The sequence below is a fragment of the Barbus barbus genome (genome assembly GCF_936440315.1).
Source record: "Barbus barbus genome assembly, chromosome: 28".
NCBI classification, from domain to species: domain Eukaryota; kingdom Metazoa; phylum Chordata; class Actinopteri; order Cypriniformes; family Cyprinidae; genus Barbus; species Barbus barbus.
Window position 1 is genome coordinate 8,522,707 of NC_136756.1, and position 15,794 is coordinate 8,538,500.

At 37.8% G+C, this 15,794-nt stretch overlaps 2 protein-coding genes across 4 annotated transcripts in view; one reads left to right on the forward strand and one right to left on the reverse strand.

Annotated features, from left to right (window-relative positions):
• Positions 1–8,104, forward strand: stambpb (STAM binding protein b). Its single transcript, XM_079382771.1, has 10 exons — positions 1–167; positions 553–790; positions 1,106–1,181; positions 1,273–1,368; positions 3,078–3,420; positions 3,510–3,634; positions 4,906–5,043; positions 5,257–5,369; positions 5,746–5,845; positions 5,959–8,104. Exons 2-10 carry the CDS (start codon positions 585–587, stop codon positions 6,013–6,015), a joined length of 1,254 nt encoding a protein of 417 aa, XP_079238897.1. The 5' UTR covers positions 1–167; positions 553–584; the 3' UTR covers positions 6,016–8,104.
• The window catches only part of fkbp15b (FKBP prolyl isomerase family member 15b), a 22,441-nt gene continuing 14,417 nt past the window's right edge, over positions 7,771–15,794 (reverse strand). Inside the window, exons 21-30 of one of the 3 annotated variants that reach the window (XR_013782224.1) lie at positions 15,497–15,633; positions 15,256–15,411; positions 14,952–15,104; positions 14,096–14,188; positions 13,539–13,652; positions 12,316–12,423; positions 11,497–12,204; positions 11,161–11,428; positions 10,621–10,756; positions 8,110–8,679 (exon numbers count right to left, since the gene is read on the reverse strand). Coding sequence is in view for 1 of the 3 variants with exons in the window: in XM_079382770.1 (XP_079238896.1) it covers positions 8,599–8,679; positions 10,621–10,756; positions 11,567–12,204; positions 12,316–12,423; positions 13,539–13,652; positions 14,096–14,188; positions 14,952–15,104; positions 15,256–15,411; positions 15,497–15,633 (1,616 nt within the window). In the remaining 2 variants the exon portion in view is untranslated. Of the gene's footprint in view, positions 8,680–10,620; positions 10,757–11,160; positions 11,429–11,496; positions 12,205–12,315; positions 12,424–13,538; positions 13,653–14,095; positions 14,189–14,951; positions 15,105–15,255; positions 15,412–15,496; positions 15,634–15,794 lie in introns of all 3 variants that reach the window. The other 2 variants (XR_013782225.1, XM_079382770.1) reach the window with 2 other exon arrangements.

The window sequence follows — 15,794 nt, forward strand, 5'->3', positions numbered from 1 at the left end:
ATACCGGAAGAGGAAGTGAGTGAGTGGTGGAGATTAAAGCGAAGAGGATGGCTACAGAGCCACATAACGCGACTTTATTTCAATGAAATAGAGTTAAAGGCGATGGATGAGTTTCCCCAGCTAATGTGATCGTGATCTGGAAAACAGAGACTGTCGTTATTACCACGGTAAGACTTTATAAAGCTTTATAATCTAACATTATCCAGCTAGCTGCGCAAATTCATAATCTTCATACTGTATCACAACTATTCACCTGGTTATTTTGGGATATGATACAAAATAATGTAAAGTTAGTTTTTGAATGTGATATATCACTTGTTTGGAGTTATCTTTATGTCAGCACGGTATTGTTAACTACTTATTAGTGAGTATAATATAAACTACAAAGTAAGAATATATGAATTTTGTTACTGTACCTTTAAGACATATGTAAACTAATGTGTCATTCATTAAGTTGATGTATTTGTATAGTAAATCTGTGATTATTATCTGAATTATTAAGTGCAAGAGAAATCCAGTTTTATTTGTAACGTGTCCTCATTTGTATCACAGGTTTGGAGGCATAGATTGAGGACGTTGGCCACATGATGTTGGACCACGCCGATGTGAGTTTGACCCCAGATGAACGGGTGCGAGCCTTGACCAAGAAGGGCTGCGCGGTGGACATGAACGAGGCAGTGCCCCTCCGCCGATACTTCCGCTCGGGTATGGAGATGATCCGCATGGCCCACGTGTACGCCGAGGAGGGCAACACAGAGCACGCCTTTGTCCTCTACAACAAATACATCACGTAAGAAGACCTGAATGCCGCTCTAGCTCCTTCTGTTGCATTTTAAACAGACACTTATCATTTACTGACCTTCATGTCATACCAAATTATCTTTATTACTTATTCTGAGACTTGAAAAAAGTCTCAGTGTTCTTCTGCAAAAGAAAAAAATTAAAATGGGTTGGGAACAACATGGGAGTGAGTAAATTATGACAATGTTCATTTTTGGGTGGAGTATCTCTTTAACTTTAATGGGAGTCTCCGTTATTTATGTAATGTTGGTAATATCCAGTTGTCTTATAACAGGTTTAACTCTGGTTCTTTTTAACCCACCAGGCTTTTTATTGAAAAGCTCCCCAAGCATCCAGAATATAAGCTGTCTAATATTTCTGAGAAGAAGGAGACTTTAAGGGTAACCTAGTCTAGTGAACTCTAGATCGATAATCTCAAATTTTCATCATACCATGTTAGTTGTCTCAATTTTGCTGTTGTTCCTCACACAGAAGCTAAAGGAGAACGCTTTTCCTCAAGCAGAGCAGCTAAAGAAACATTTACTGAGGAGATATGAGAAAGAATATGCTGAGTTCATCAGTAAAAAGGTGAGACACGTTTTCCAAACATTGGCAAACCTTTTCATGGAATAAAAGCATAACTGATGAAACCAACTTGTTTTTATGACAGTTTAACACATTTTCCTAATTCTGTTTGCAGTAATGCATTCAGAGATGTGTTTTTCCCCAAATTCCAGTCTTTTTTTTTTTAATTCCATAATTCTAGGATATGCAATATATTTTTTGTTACCATGGAAATCCCCAGAGCCACCCAATCCCCAGTTACCACAAAAACAAAAAAGTTAAATTCTATATAGCCTATTTATGGGTGTGTGTGTGTGTGGTAATAATTTTTTCACGATTTGAGAAAATTAAAAGTAAACTTTTTACACAAAACATACTATATTACTTGAATGAATATCTAATGAGACTAATGAGAGTCACAATACAATTAATTTATTTATTTTTATTCATTATTTTTACTATTTAATTATAAAAAAAATAGTATTAGTCTAATATAGGGATGCAATGTTTCATTCAACTCCCGATTCACGATACTGATTTTACAATATGATTTTCTCACAGTTTTTTTTTATTAGATTTAAGACAAATGAAAAGGTGTACTGTCCTTTTATTATTGCTTGGACAAAATGCTGCACATTTCTTTGCGAAATTAAAATATGCCATAAAATGAAAATAAATATAAAATTTTAAAACAAAACTAAATAAATAACACAAATAAAAGAAATCTGTTCATATAAACAAACTAAGGCTTTGCCTGTGCTCTTTCTATTTAAAATTAGAGGCAACCACTGTTTTTTAATCACAATCCAAACAAAGATGCTGCATACATGCAGCACGAGCAGTTTTTAATCCAAATTAGGTTGTATAATTTCGAGATTTGAAGCTAAAACAGCAGACGGGCTGAATGAAAATGCAAAGTCACTCTCTGTCAGCAGGTGGCGCTTATGGAACAGCAGCGACACAGCGTTTCCTTGGTTATTGCTGTAAAACAAAGCAGCTGCGCTTATGAACACTATTCTAATATGCATAATACCAAAGACTATAGAATACCCAAGACGTGTCTTATGGCCACTCTATCAAACGAAGCCCCGCCTTCTGAGCAAAAGAGCCAATCCCTAATCGGTAATGTCAGCGCGTCACTGCAGCTGCCATTAAAAGTCCCGGTTTCTATAGAAACCGTTAGTGTTCTGAGACATGTGCCTAGGACTGCACATGCACACTGGCAGGTCTAGCCTGAAAAACAGGCTTATTTGAAAAATAAGTGCTATTTGAGCAAAATAAACAACAATTATGATACAGTTGTTGTCAGATTTCATTGGTGATTTCAAATATGAAATTTAATCGTAAGCATGGTGAACAGTTTTAACGAATTTGATGTTTCCCCATGGATGAGGATGGCGATGACCATTCAAAGATGGCCGCCGAGTGACATGACTTGCTTTAAAGGGACTTTGATTATACACAGACAAGATGAAAAGAAAATACCATCTAAACTTTTCTGAAGGCAGTCAGTTCCCCTCAGAGATGCATTCATATAAACTCTGATTGTATCGCAATTCGTTTAACATCAACTTGAATTGTCACATTTGTTTGGGGGGCGTCGTTACATCCCTAGTCTAATTTCCATATACATTATTGACGTTTTTGGTATGATTCATTTCAACGTTAAAGATGCACATGTTTTTTTTTTTCACCTTGGTCAGTCTTATGAGTGTGGTTCTGTCATCTTCTAGCGTGTAAAAGATCAGGCACTGGAGCGGGAGATGTCTCGGCAGCGTGAGCTGGAGGCAGAGAGGCGGCGTGTGGCAGACATGCAGAGGAGGCAGCTGGAGCAGGAACAGTTCAGTATGTTTGAGGAGATGATCCGGCAGCAGGACCGTCACAGCGTCAATGAGTTCAACACACCATCGCCCCACCAAGACGACACACTGCTCATCCCTGGGATCCAGGGTCCCCCTCTGCCCTACCTAGAGTCCCCCACTCCCCCTCAGAGCCCACAGTACCCCTCGGCCAATCCATCAGCTCCCGGCCCAGCTGCACCCCCGACCTATGACCGCTCACTTAAACCAGGTCACGGTACGGCTTGCCTTCAATCTTCAGCAAACATAGAGCAGCCTCTTGTTCTGTGTTTTCAGGTTGTTATGGTGTTTCTCTTTGTGTTTCAGCTACATTGGTCGATGGTTTACGGCAGATCGCTGTTCCTGCTGAGCTTTGCGGTAAATTTCTGCGATTGGCCAATAACAACACCATAAGAGCAGTGGAAACCTGTGGGATACTCTGTGGGAGACTGGTATGACTTTGTGACATGATTTATCAATCATTTTATTATGATTTTGTACCATAATTGAATGCTGCGAGTCACCTAAATTTTGCCTGTTACCAGCCTCAATATGAAAGGCTTGTCAGACCAAGATGAATGTTTGCCGTAAAAAATTAGCTAAAACATTTAACATTTAATTGCTAAAACAGATAAAGATAAATATTTAAACTGGAATAAACAGCTGTTAAAGGCGTAGTTCACCCCAAAACGAAAATTCGCTGGTAATTTACTCACGCTCAGGCCATCCAAGATGTTGGTGACTTTTTTTTCTTCTGTAGAACAGCAAAGAAAATGTTTGGCCCAAACCATGGTCTTTGGTGATTCATAATATGTAGGTCAGCGGCTACCGGCACTTTGAGAGTCAAAAAAGCATATCAGGCGGCACAAAATGAATAGTGGCCCCTGATGATATATTGAGGCCTTATGAAGTGAAACGATCAGTCTGTGCAAGAAACTGAGCATTATTTACAACCTCAGGCTACAGGAAATTCCAGGTCTTTTCCTTGAACTGGATCTTTTGGACAGTTTGCTTCTGGTTCACATAATTGTTTCACCAGTTAATTTACATAATCATGCAGTGTCACATATACCCAATGATGTCATGTATACCCAATTATGTCTAAATATAAAATATGAACATATAAAATGAATGAACTAGTCTTAATAAACTAATAAAAACTGTCATTTCGCCACTTCATTCAAGTGCTCGGTTCATACATGCTCATAACGGCAGCTTATCAGTTCTTCAGTCTCAACTTTTTCTTCAATTCAGTGACTTTTGGAGGAACTGGAGCACTGAATGAGTTGGAAAAAACCCTGCATCATAGGATCATGCGCCGGTATTTCGGCTCATTTCGAGTCGGAGTGACTGTCAGGCGTCCGAAAGTGAGTTTTGATTGAGTAAATTGTAGATCTGTGCTGCTCGAGCTGCAAACTGTTACAGACGTTCAGTCCGATTTGGTGAACTGGTTCATCCAATAAATTCTTAGTTTTCTCCTGTTTTCTTTTTAACCAGATTCACTCGATATAGAATCTAACTATAGAAAGTAGCATAGAGAAGATGCATAGCAGTTTAGTACTTATGAGACCTGTCACAGAAAGACTTGATATTTGCTACCCTAATCAGGCTGAGTCTGCAGACAGACAGATAGATAAAACCCTTTAATACAATTCTTGGATAAGCTTTACCAATACAATGCATTAAGGCATCTGACTGGAGAGTGTTTGTGTGCCTGTTGCAGAACAGGAACGCATTCACGGTGACACACGTGATTGTGCCGAAGCAGTGTGGAGGTCCAGATTACTGTGACACAGAGAATGAAGAGGAGCTGTTTCTGGTGCAGGACCAGCACAACCTCATCACACTGGGCTGGATACACGTGAGTTGCAACCTTACATCACGCTTCTGCCTTCTCTTGCTATATAACTGATATGAACAACAAATATGCAATAGCATGTAATATTTTAAAATGATCAATGACAAAATATCTTTTTGAAATGGCAATTTCCCTGAATGTCTGTCAGTACAGTGGAGGCATACAGTTGTCTTACTGCAGTCATCATTCAGATATCGCTGTCGCTCTGCTCCACAGACTCACCCCACCCAAACAGCCTTCCTGTCCAGCGTTGACCTGCACACTCACTGCTCATACCAGATGATGCTGCCGGAGTCCATTGCCATCGTCTGCTCTCCCAAATTCAATGAGTAAGTCCAGTCATGAGAAAGATGAAAGCAGTGACGGCACAAGTGAGATGCAATCTGGACACTTCAACTCAAAGTGTCTGAATCATTCATTAGTGAATCAGAAAGATTTCATTCTAAAAAGCAATGGGAATTTCTATATTGAGTATACATTTTAAGGGATGTCAATCTTTAAAATATTTGTTTGCTTAGAAATTCCTGAGGAAAAAATGTAACCGGTCAAAAACAAAAACATGATTATAATAAGAATAATATTATATAAAATATATATAAACTATCTAAATGTATATAAAAAAAAGTTATAAAATGAAAGTGAAATGAGGGCCTTGGAGTCAGAACTCTTGAGAAGCGCAGATGTAATACTGATGCACCTGTCCAGGACGGGCTACTTCAGGCTGACAGATTACGGCATGGAGGAGATCTCAACCTGCACTCAGAAAGGCTTTCATCCGCACCCCAAAGAACCTCCTCTTTTTACTGTAAGTGACATCAACCTCTATTATTTACCTGTGTTTTGAAAGGCCATAAGTTTTATGTTTCATGAGTCGTGTATGATAAATAGTTTTTTGTCTTGTTTTTTTTTTCCCCTCAGGGTGGCAGCCACATTAGAATCACAGAAGGCACTGTATCAATGCTAGACCTGCGATGATCCATCTCTGGTGTTCACACAGCGCTACCATGAAACTTATTTTTTTAATCTCTCCTCGCTAACTCCTCTGATGGACTCGCTGTCGTATGGCACCAGCTTTCACTGGTGGTGGGTTTTCTACAGACAGACACTCATCTAAAGCAAGCACTTTTTGGGAAATATGAAGACACTAACTGAATCAGCGTCTTTTGTGACCTCCGTTGGGAGCTCAGGAACGCAAACACCTCCACAGGACAGCAGCCCGTCCGTTTCGGTTTGCTTTGTCCTAATGACATAGTGAGCCGTATGCAAATGTTTTGTTGCCCTCCAAGCTCTTAGTGACGTCTCGCACACTAACATATCACATCTGCAGAAACGGCATTAAAGCAAAAGGTTTTATAAACTACTAAGTATCTTTGGGTAAAGCTGCACCTTTTCATGAATGCCAGCGATTATCAGCTCAATTTCTTATATATTTTCTAAAAGCAACTTCATTTTTGGTAACAACAATCAGTCCATGATCTCAGTTCTGATTGGTTGACAATATGATGGGCCGTTCACATAGAATACGTTTTTGCATTTAAAAAATGTGCGACACAGGACAGTGGAATAAAGAATGCAAGGTTTTTGGAAGCCAAACTTCTTTTAACCTGACTATCATGTATTTAAAACTGTGTTGTGTGAGACGCTGAAAAAGACACGAGTGCAACGGTCAAAGAGACCTTTAAATACACGAGACAGGGCTGTGGGATAAAGAAAAAAAAAATCTACTTTTAACTTGAGCCATGCTTTTAGAACAGAATTGCTTTCAGAATTCTGAGTTTACACCTCGATATTCTAAGGCCCGGTTTACACTGGCGTTTCCGCTGCATTTCAGAAACGATCTCCATTTACACTACACGGTCATCAAGGATACACAGTGCGAATGTGGGAAGCCACGCCATCGTTTTCAAAAGTCTCAGTTTTGCTCCGTTTACACTGAAATGCAACCCTGGAGTTTTCAAACTAAAACGGGGGCTGCAGCGTTTTCAACCTTGAAAACGCCGGAGTAAACAATAGGCATAACCGTAGCAGAAGTTATGTGTTTTAAAGTGAAAACGCACTAGTGTAAACGGGGCCTAAGTTTGTATCTTCTCAACCTTCTGTTTATATCTCACAATTCCAAAAAAGAATAGTTTACATCTCGCAAGTTTATATCTCAATTATTTTCCCCCTCAGAATTGTTTACACCTTGTGAGTTTGTATATCTCTATTCGGAGTTTATCTCTCACATTTCTGACTTTTCCCCCCTCAGAATTCTGTTTACGCATCGTAAGTTTATATTTCGCAACTACGACTTTTTCCCCTCAGAATTCTAAGTTTACATCTCGCTATTCTAAGTTTGTATCTTCTCACTGTTCTGACTTTTTCCCCTCAGAATTCTACATTTATGCCTTGCGAGTTTATATCTTACACTTTTGACTTATTCCTTCAGAATTCTGAGTTTGCAATCTCTCAAGTTTATCTCATAATTCAGAATTTTCTTCTCAGAATTGAGAAAAACAGAATTGTGAGATAGAATTGCAAGAAAAACATGATAAAAGCAGCAATTTGGGTTTTTCTATCTCATGGTGGAAACGAGCTTCTATACTATACAGAGCTACTTTTAATTTGAGCGTTGTGAATGTAGAATGCCGTGTCATGTGTCTTGGCGAGCGCGACCGTCAAACGTCCATCTGGCGCACATTTACATAAAATATGGAAAAGCAGCGCAAAGAATGCAAAAACGTGTTCTTTATGAACAGGTTTGTTTTGTATGCAAACAGTTGTACAGTTTCATATCAGGAGGAAGCAGTTAAATTAGCAAAAGCCCCTTCAGCTGGTGTTTTATGAATGAGACAAGTTATATAGATGAATTTGTGGTGAAGGTGATAAAGGCCGAATGATTGACGATGGGCCACTGAATTATTAATACTTAATGCACACTGTGTATTAATTCAATCTGTTCTTCCTTACTGTAACCCATATCACTGCTTACCTTTATTGATGTATTTGACTGGTAACTTTCCATGTCACATTACAGTTTTCCCTCTTTTAAGGTAGGACCTGATAAAGAAATCAGTCAAACACTAAAGAAACTGTGACAGTCCGTCTCATTTCTTTATTAATATGCAACTAGTTGCTGTTAGCACAATGTATAAATATTAAGAACAGAGACAGCAGGCTGAATTACACATCAAGACCCTGTGTAAAAGATGGGCACATTATATCATAAATTAAGATAAAAAAAAAGTTATGATTTACAGTATTTGTAGATTTAAAGATGATTTTTTTTTATGTGCAGTAAATCAGTTTATGAGCAGCAGTAGATCCATACTGCCAGAGAGATTTCATTCAAATGCTTTTTAAGGTTTTGGCCAGGAAGTTACTCACTGTTCTTTGATCACAGAAAATACTGAAATGTTTCTAGAACCATCCCAACCCGCTAATTAAAGTCCGTGTCCACTGCGGCCCGGCACACAAACATCATTTACTCCTGTCAGAGATTGTCTGGCGTGGTTGCCGGCAGTCGTCTGACATCAGGCACTGTTTTTATTTTTTAAGACTCGATTGTGGAAGTTCACATCAGGCCAGCCAGTCCAGGTCATCTTCATCATCACTGTCATCACCAAACAGAGGGGCGGGAGGAGGGCGTCCTTTCAGACTCTGAGGAGATTCACACAACAGCATCAGTCAGTTCACCTGAACAAAAACAATGTGTATGGCATATACTGATTAATAATCTCTGCTATTGGTCAAACAAACAAGAGTCCTGCCCCCAAAATCACACTATTGGTTCAATTTTATAGTTTGTTTTCACAACAGAATACACAATGACAATTCAGTTACAATTCTTCACTAAATCATGTGATGCATCATGAAATCCAGTCATTATTTAGTTTGATTGACTATTTTGTAATGATGCATTTGGGCATATTCATAATTATGCACTACTGTTCAAAAGTGTGGGTATCAGTAGGAGGTTTTTTGTTTTTTTGGGGTCGAAAGAAATTAGTACTTAAAATGCATTAAACCTTGAGTTACAAAGGTTTTCAGTTTTAAATGCCGTTCTTTTGAACTTTTATACTCAAAGGATCATGAAAAAATAGTTTTTACAAAAATATTAAGCAGCACAACTTTCAACATTGATAATAATCAGAAATGTTTCATGAGCAGCATATTATGATTTCTGAAGGATCACGTAACACTGAAGACTGAAGTATGATGCTGAAAATTCAGCTTTGATCACAGCAATAAATTGCATTTTAAAATGTTAAAATAGTCAATCAACACAAACTCAGCACACCTAAGAAATTGATAGGTTCGTAGGAAAAACACTCCAACAACGATGTCGAATCCAATCAATAAAAAATATCCCGCACACTATCAGTCCATGCTAAATATAGAAATGTATTACAAGAAACAGCAACGTTTCGGGCCACTGATTGATGAAGGTTAGTGGACCGAAACGTCACTGTTTCTTGTAATAAATTTCTATATTTAGCATGGACCAATAGTGTGCGGGATATTTTTTATTGATTGAAAATATTAAAATAGGAAACAGTTCTATTAAGTTGTAATAATATTTCAAAATAGTACAGCTTTTACTATAAATGTAACTGTGTACACTATATTTGATCAAATAAATGCAGTCTTAAGAGACTTTTTTTTTTAAAACATTAAAGGTCCTTGCACACTGAGTCCGAAATTTTCATATGTTTTTTCTTTTTTTTCGTATTCATCATCCTTTCCTATCAAAATGCTTGCTATGGATGAGAAAACACAGAAAATCGAACCTGATTCGAATTTTGTTTTATGACAGACGAAAGTTTCGGTGGCAGTGTGTAAACATGAGGTAATATTTATTTTTTACCGTGCAAAAATTTTGGACTTAAATCTTACATATCGAAAACTGGAGTGACAACTTGCTCTGTAGTAAAATATTGACAAAATACACCAGCTAAGACTGACAAACTCAAAAATTAAAATCTGAATAAATCATTGTTTAATGTATTTGGATATTATAATGGTAAAATTATAATAAAGTACTGCAGTAATATTAAATTATAGTACTGTAATAGTATTCGAGTAATATAATGAATGCACTGAATTTTCGTTATGGAATCAATGCATCACAATGCGCTTTAAATTTTAGAATATTATTTTTTTATTATAATATATTGCATTTATTCATTTTATTTATGACGACTTTCAAGTGATTATAGTCAGAAAGGAACCATCATTTACAGGAGAACAGTTTTCTCCTAGTATTACAGATCTGTCTGGAGTCGCATGTTCATGGTGGGCATCAAACCAACAACCTTCTGGTAACCAACTCTAAACCACTACACCGCATTCATTCACACTATATTAAGAAGCATACTGGGAAACTGTCAATATCAGAAGACAATCTCTAGACCTTTAAATGACAAACAATCATTAATTAGGTTAATTACACTTTCTTAAAAACGACTTGATTTGTCTACAAAGGACATTTTCAGTTTTAAATGACAATCAAATAATTAGTTTGTGAGAATGAAGAGCAGCAGATGGATGTGGTGTGTGTGTGTGTGTGTGTGTGAGTGAGAGAGAGAGAGCCCTGCTCACCAGCTCCTCCTCCTCTTCATCGGCCGCTGCGGCTGCAGGTGCGGGTGTGTGTGCAGGTGCGGATGGGGGCTGGGAAGGGGTGGGACTCTGGAAAAATGGTTCCTCTCCATTTTCCTCTTCTACCCTCTCAGACAGACTGAGAGAATAGCAGGATGAGCACAGATGAGACGAGAGACAGAGAGAAACAGGACAGAGCGTCTGGATGACACGCATGCTCACAGTGAATGTTAAAGTTGTGTAAGCTTGTGTTAGTTGATACGCTTAAGTTAATTTACAGTGTTATACAGTAATGGGAAGATTTCTGAGGTTTACCAACAATCCTAAAAATGATTCAATTAGATAAACTGTAGTGCTGGGACGTCAACAAACTAAATTTAATTACTTGCAAGACTACTTGCTGTGAAATCAAATTACTGACTGTATCCTGTTTGTGCTGCCATGCACTTTCGTGGGAACGAGACTGCTCTCACATATTAGAAGATGATCTGTTACAGAAATCTATTTTACTGTGAAATGAAAATCCAGTCCTCATTTACTCACCTTCATGTTAATCTAATGCTGTTTAACTTCTTTCTTCCGTGAAACAAAAAGGAGATATTCTGAAGAATGTTCCAGCTGCTCTTTCACACAATGATCGTGAGTAAAAACAAATGGGACAAATAGCATACCATAAAAGTGCTTTATAGGATTTGTGCACTATTTTTTAAGTCTACTTAAGTCATGCAAGATATATAGACAGAGAGAGTTTTTAAATATTTTAAATGTATTGTTTTTTTTCAGTTCTTAAATATATATAATATCAAAATAACTAATATTATCTCGATACTAAAACAACGTGAAGGTGAGTAAATGCTGATTTTCATTTTCATCATTTGCAGTGTTTTCTCTTTTTATCTGTCGTCATGACAGTGAAGCACATTGATCATGTTAGCGGTTGAGTGCGTACCTGGAGAGCAGTGCAGATGTATCGCTGGACTCGTCCTGGAGAGCGGGAGGAGGTGGTGGTGGGTTCTTGGGAGGTCCAGTTAATGTCATGTGTGTGCTTTCTGGTTCATCTAAAGGCCCTGAAACACTCTCATCAATTACCTTCACTTCCTGTGTGGGACTAATGTCCTCCGGAGGCTCTGTGGTCACTTCCTGTTTGGATGTGATGTCACTTTCAATCTCTTCTTCGCGTTTAGTTTCTGCACCGCTCTCACTGATCTCCTGATCTTGCACATTGCGTTCTGTAACTTCCACTTCCTTCTCTTCTCCTACTTTCTCTTCACTCTTTTCTTCTACAACTTCCTGTTCACTCCTGTCTTCTTCTCTTTCGAGTTCCTCCGTTTCTTCTTTCTTCTTCTCTGCAGGTGAAACATCTTTCTTCTCCACTTGCTGCTGTCCATCTTCATCCTGCCCTGCAGAATCTGTCTCTCTCTGCTCCTCCTCCTCCTCCTCCTCCTCTCTCTGGCCGTTTATATGCACCTCATGTCTAGGCTGTGCATCAGTCTCCCTCTCCTCCTCATTCTCCTCCTCTTCCTCTTCTTTTTCACTGTGTTCAGATGAAGATCTCTCTTTTTTGGTGAGCAGCTGCAGTGTGACATTCTGCGATTGGAGGAGAAAAACACACTTTGTGGCATGTTTTATTGGCAGAATGAAGCATTTTCAGATTCTGAGCACAAAGCTCACATTGTGTTGGACAGAGATTTGCCAGACCTTGATAGTGCTGACCAGCACTCGGAGTACAGCACTTCCTGCGTAGGTCTCGTTCAGATCAAACTCCCCTCTGAGAGACTGAAACACTCCATTCATCACGCGTTTCACCTGAAAATAAACACAGCAGAGCTTAGAAAGTGTGATCCATCCAGACTATGCTTACTATATGATGAAAATTAAACGCTTTAAATACTTTATTTTTTTAAATAAATAAAAAAATACAATAAAAACTAATTTTGAATTAAAAAAATTTAAAATAACTTTCTATTTTAAGGCATTGCAATTATTCCCAAAGCCGAATTTATTCCTGAGATCAAAACTGAATTTTCAGCATCATTACTCCAGTCTTCGGTGTCCCATGATCCTTCAGAAATCATTCTAATATGCTGATTTGCTGCTCAAGAAAGATTTCTGATAATTATCAATGTTGAACACAGCTGTCCTGCTTCATATTTTTGTAGAAACTGTATAAAACCATGGAACAGAATAAGTTCAAAAGTACAGCATTTACTTGAAATCTTTTGTAACATTATAAATGTCTTAACTGTCACTTTTGGTCTTTGCTAAATAACTTAAAAAAATGCTTTTGGGTTCAGCAAGACTTTTTTTTTTTAAATAACTATTTTTAGTCATTTAAAAAAAACTCTTACTGACCCCAAACTTTTGAATAGTAGTGTATACATAAATTAAAATAAAAACAGATTAGGTCAATAGTACCAGTGATCAAAATTCATGTTACATTTATTTAAATTAATATTTAAAACATTTATTATTTTTTTTAATAATTTAATTTAATAAATTAACTTTCAATGTACATACTTCCTTACATTTTTTTGTTTAACTCATTTATTAACTTTATTATACACAAAATGTATGTAAACGTTATTACAATAAGGCATCAAATTAATGTACAGTATAATAACACCAACATTAATAATACTGGAAAACAACAGTCAGAAATCTACGGTTTAAGATAATGATTCAAGACTTATATAAAACCAGTTTACAGAGGCGTAGCTTGTTTGAACATTTACTCTACTCTTGGTAAATCTTGTGCAGATTTATGACATTTGCTCCAAACTGAGAGGTTTTGATGCATTATACTGACACTGACACTACAGCATACACCCTCTTCTTCTTATTATTATTCACAATTATAATGATACCTTATTAATTGGTTTGTTGATGTAATACAGTTGGAGTTGGAGTGGTAGAAGTCTCACCTCTTCTGCTGTGTCCGTCTGTTGCTGCTGCTCCGTCAGTTTCCTCTCCAGCTCGGAAACCCGCAACTCCCCCTGCTGCTTCAGCAACGCCGCTCTCTGCTCCAGCGCAGAGCACTGAAACACACGCAAGACCACTGTCAACATGTTACACAACCTATACACAAGTCCTGAAGACACCGAAGAGCTTAGCCAATTATTTACATATTGTTATTTATATACTATTTAGTTACACATTTTTATTATTTAGAAGTCATTTACATTTAGAAGTCTTGAAAATACAGTGGCAAAAGGGTCAGAGAGAGGTTAAAAATTGTTGGGTAAAACTAAATAATGACTATTTTTGGTGCAAGAAAACTAACATTACAAAACCAACAGACTAACATTGAAAGAATTAAAGAAATTCCTTGAAAAAAAAAAGAAGAAGAATTTAGTCCTTTAAACAAATTCACAGAGTGATGAAGCCTGAGGCTCAACTTGATGTAAAAATTACAACAGGTGTTTTTATGCTGACTGGAAAACTAGAAACTGGTGAATCTGGTTTTTGCTCAGTGTTTCACCTTTTCTCTGAAGGCCTGTAGCTCTTCTCCCTGGTCCTGCTGCTGTAGTAAAAGCTGTTCCTCTGATTCACGGGACTGTTTGAGTGTATTAAACTATGGACAGGAGATTAAAAAAAATTGTGTTACGGTAGTTTGATTAAATAAGTGATTGTCTGTTCAACCGATTAAGAAAAAGACTAAATATGAATGAGTTTAACAAGACTTTTCTTGTCAAAGTATGATTAACAGGTGCAGACTTTCTTCTGTGTCCTTGCGTGCGTGTCTTCATCTATAGCATAGCCCTGCATCATGAAAACAATATAAGCTGATTTGCAAAAAAAAAAAAAAAAAAGGCCTATTAACATTTGAAATGCTGAGATTAAAAATATCAGTACAGACTTTCCATCATGTATAGCCTTTTTTCCCACAAAGAAAGATTATTTTTCAAATTATATATATGTATTACTTATCAATAAAACAAAAGCAGTCAAATGTCAGAAGCTTCAAAATGTATTTCAAAATTTTAAGGATAAAAAAAGTATTCAAAATGTATCATTCAACTTAGAATGCTACAAAACACACCATATTTTGTGAGAAAGTTTGATATGCTCAAGCAAAACAGCCACTACTTTTGGAATAAGCGCCCAAAAATTAGTATGAAGTACTGGATTTGATTCAGCACATGGTGTAGTGCAGAGGTCTTCAATCCTGTTCCTGGGGACCCACTATCCTGAAGAGTTTAGCAACAACCCTAATCAAACACACATGGAGCGGCCAATCAAGCTCCTCAAGACTGCTTGAAAATTGCAGGCAGGTGTGCTGAAGCCCGTTGGAAATAAACTTTGGAAATCAACCTAATGGTGTAGTGTATGTGTACCTTGTCCTGCAGCTGTGTGAGTTTGAGCTGCAGTGCGTCTCTGTGCTCTGTGAGTTCAGTCATCTCTCTCCTCTGCTGTTCACGTGCCGCTGCCAGAGCCTGATCACACTTCACCTGCCACTCCTGCTCCAGATCAGCCTGCAGCTGAGACAGCTACACACGGGCACAAAAGTAAAACTACTAACTTAAACATATATTCAGTGTCAACAGCTTTACACACCCAGTTACTGTTAGGAACGCGTAAGGAGAGTTGCCATGAATTCAGCATGGATTAATTATTGTCATCATGTGCGAACACATTTACCTGTTCAGCTGCGGCTTGGTTGGTGCTCGTTCTGGCTTTACGTAATTGGCTCCTGAGGTTGTCTAACTCCTGCTGGCCTGCCCTCCTTACCTCTTCCAGTTCCTCATCGCACCGCTGTCTCTCCAACTGCCACTTCCTCTTTCTCTCAGAGAGAGTCTGAATCACACAGTTTAATGCACAAGATGAGGATTCAATCATTTGTTGTTTTCCCCTCACACAGACAGAAGTGTGAATTACTCACTCGTTCCAGACTGTCTTTCTCGGTTTTCAAGTCCTGTAGCTCTTCCTCCATGTTGTTGAGTTTGTGCTCCAGTTCCTTTCGTTTCTGTTTTTCCATCTTGTATTGACTCTGCACTCTGTCTGCTGTCTCCTTCAGCTCTGAAACACACAGATACTTACATCAAGCCTTAACAAGGTGTTTTCCATGCAATTTTCCATAGTTACTAATGTTTGACAAATTTTTCCTTACTGAAAGCAAAAATAGTTCCAAACAATAAACAAAACAAAACTGAAAAAAAAAAAAAACCTCAAAAGATAAA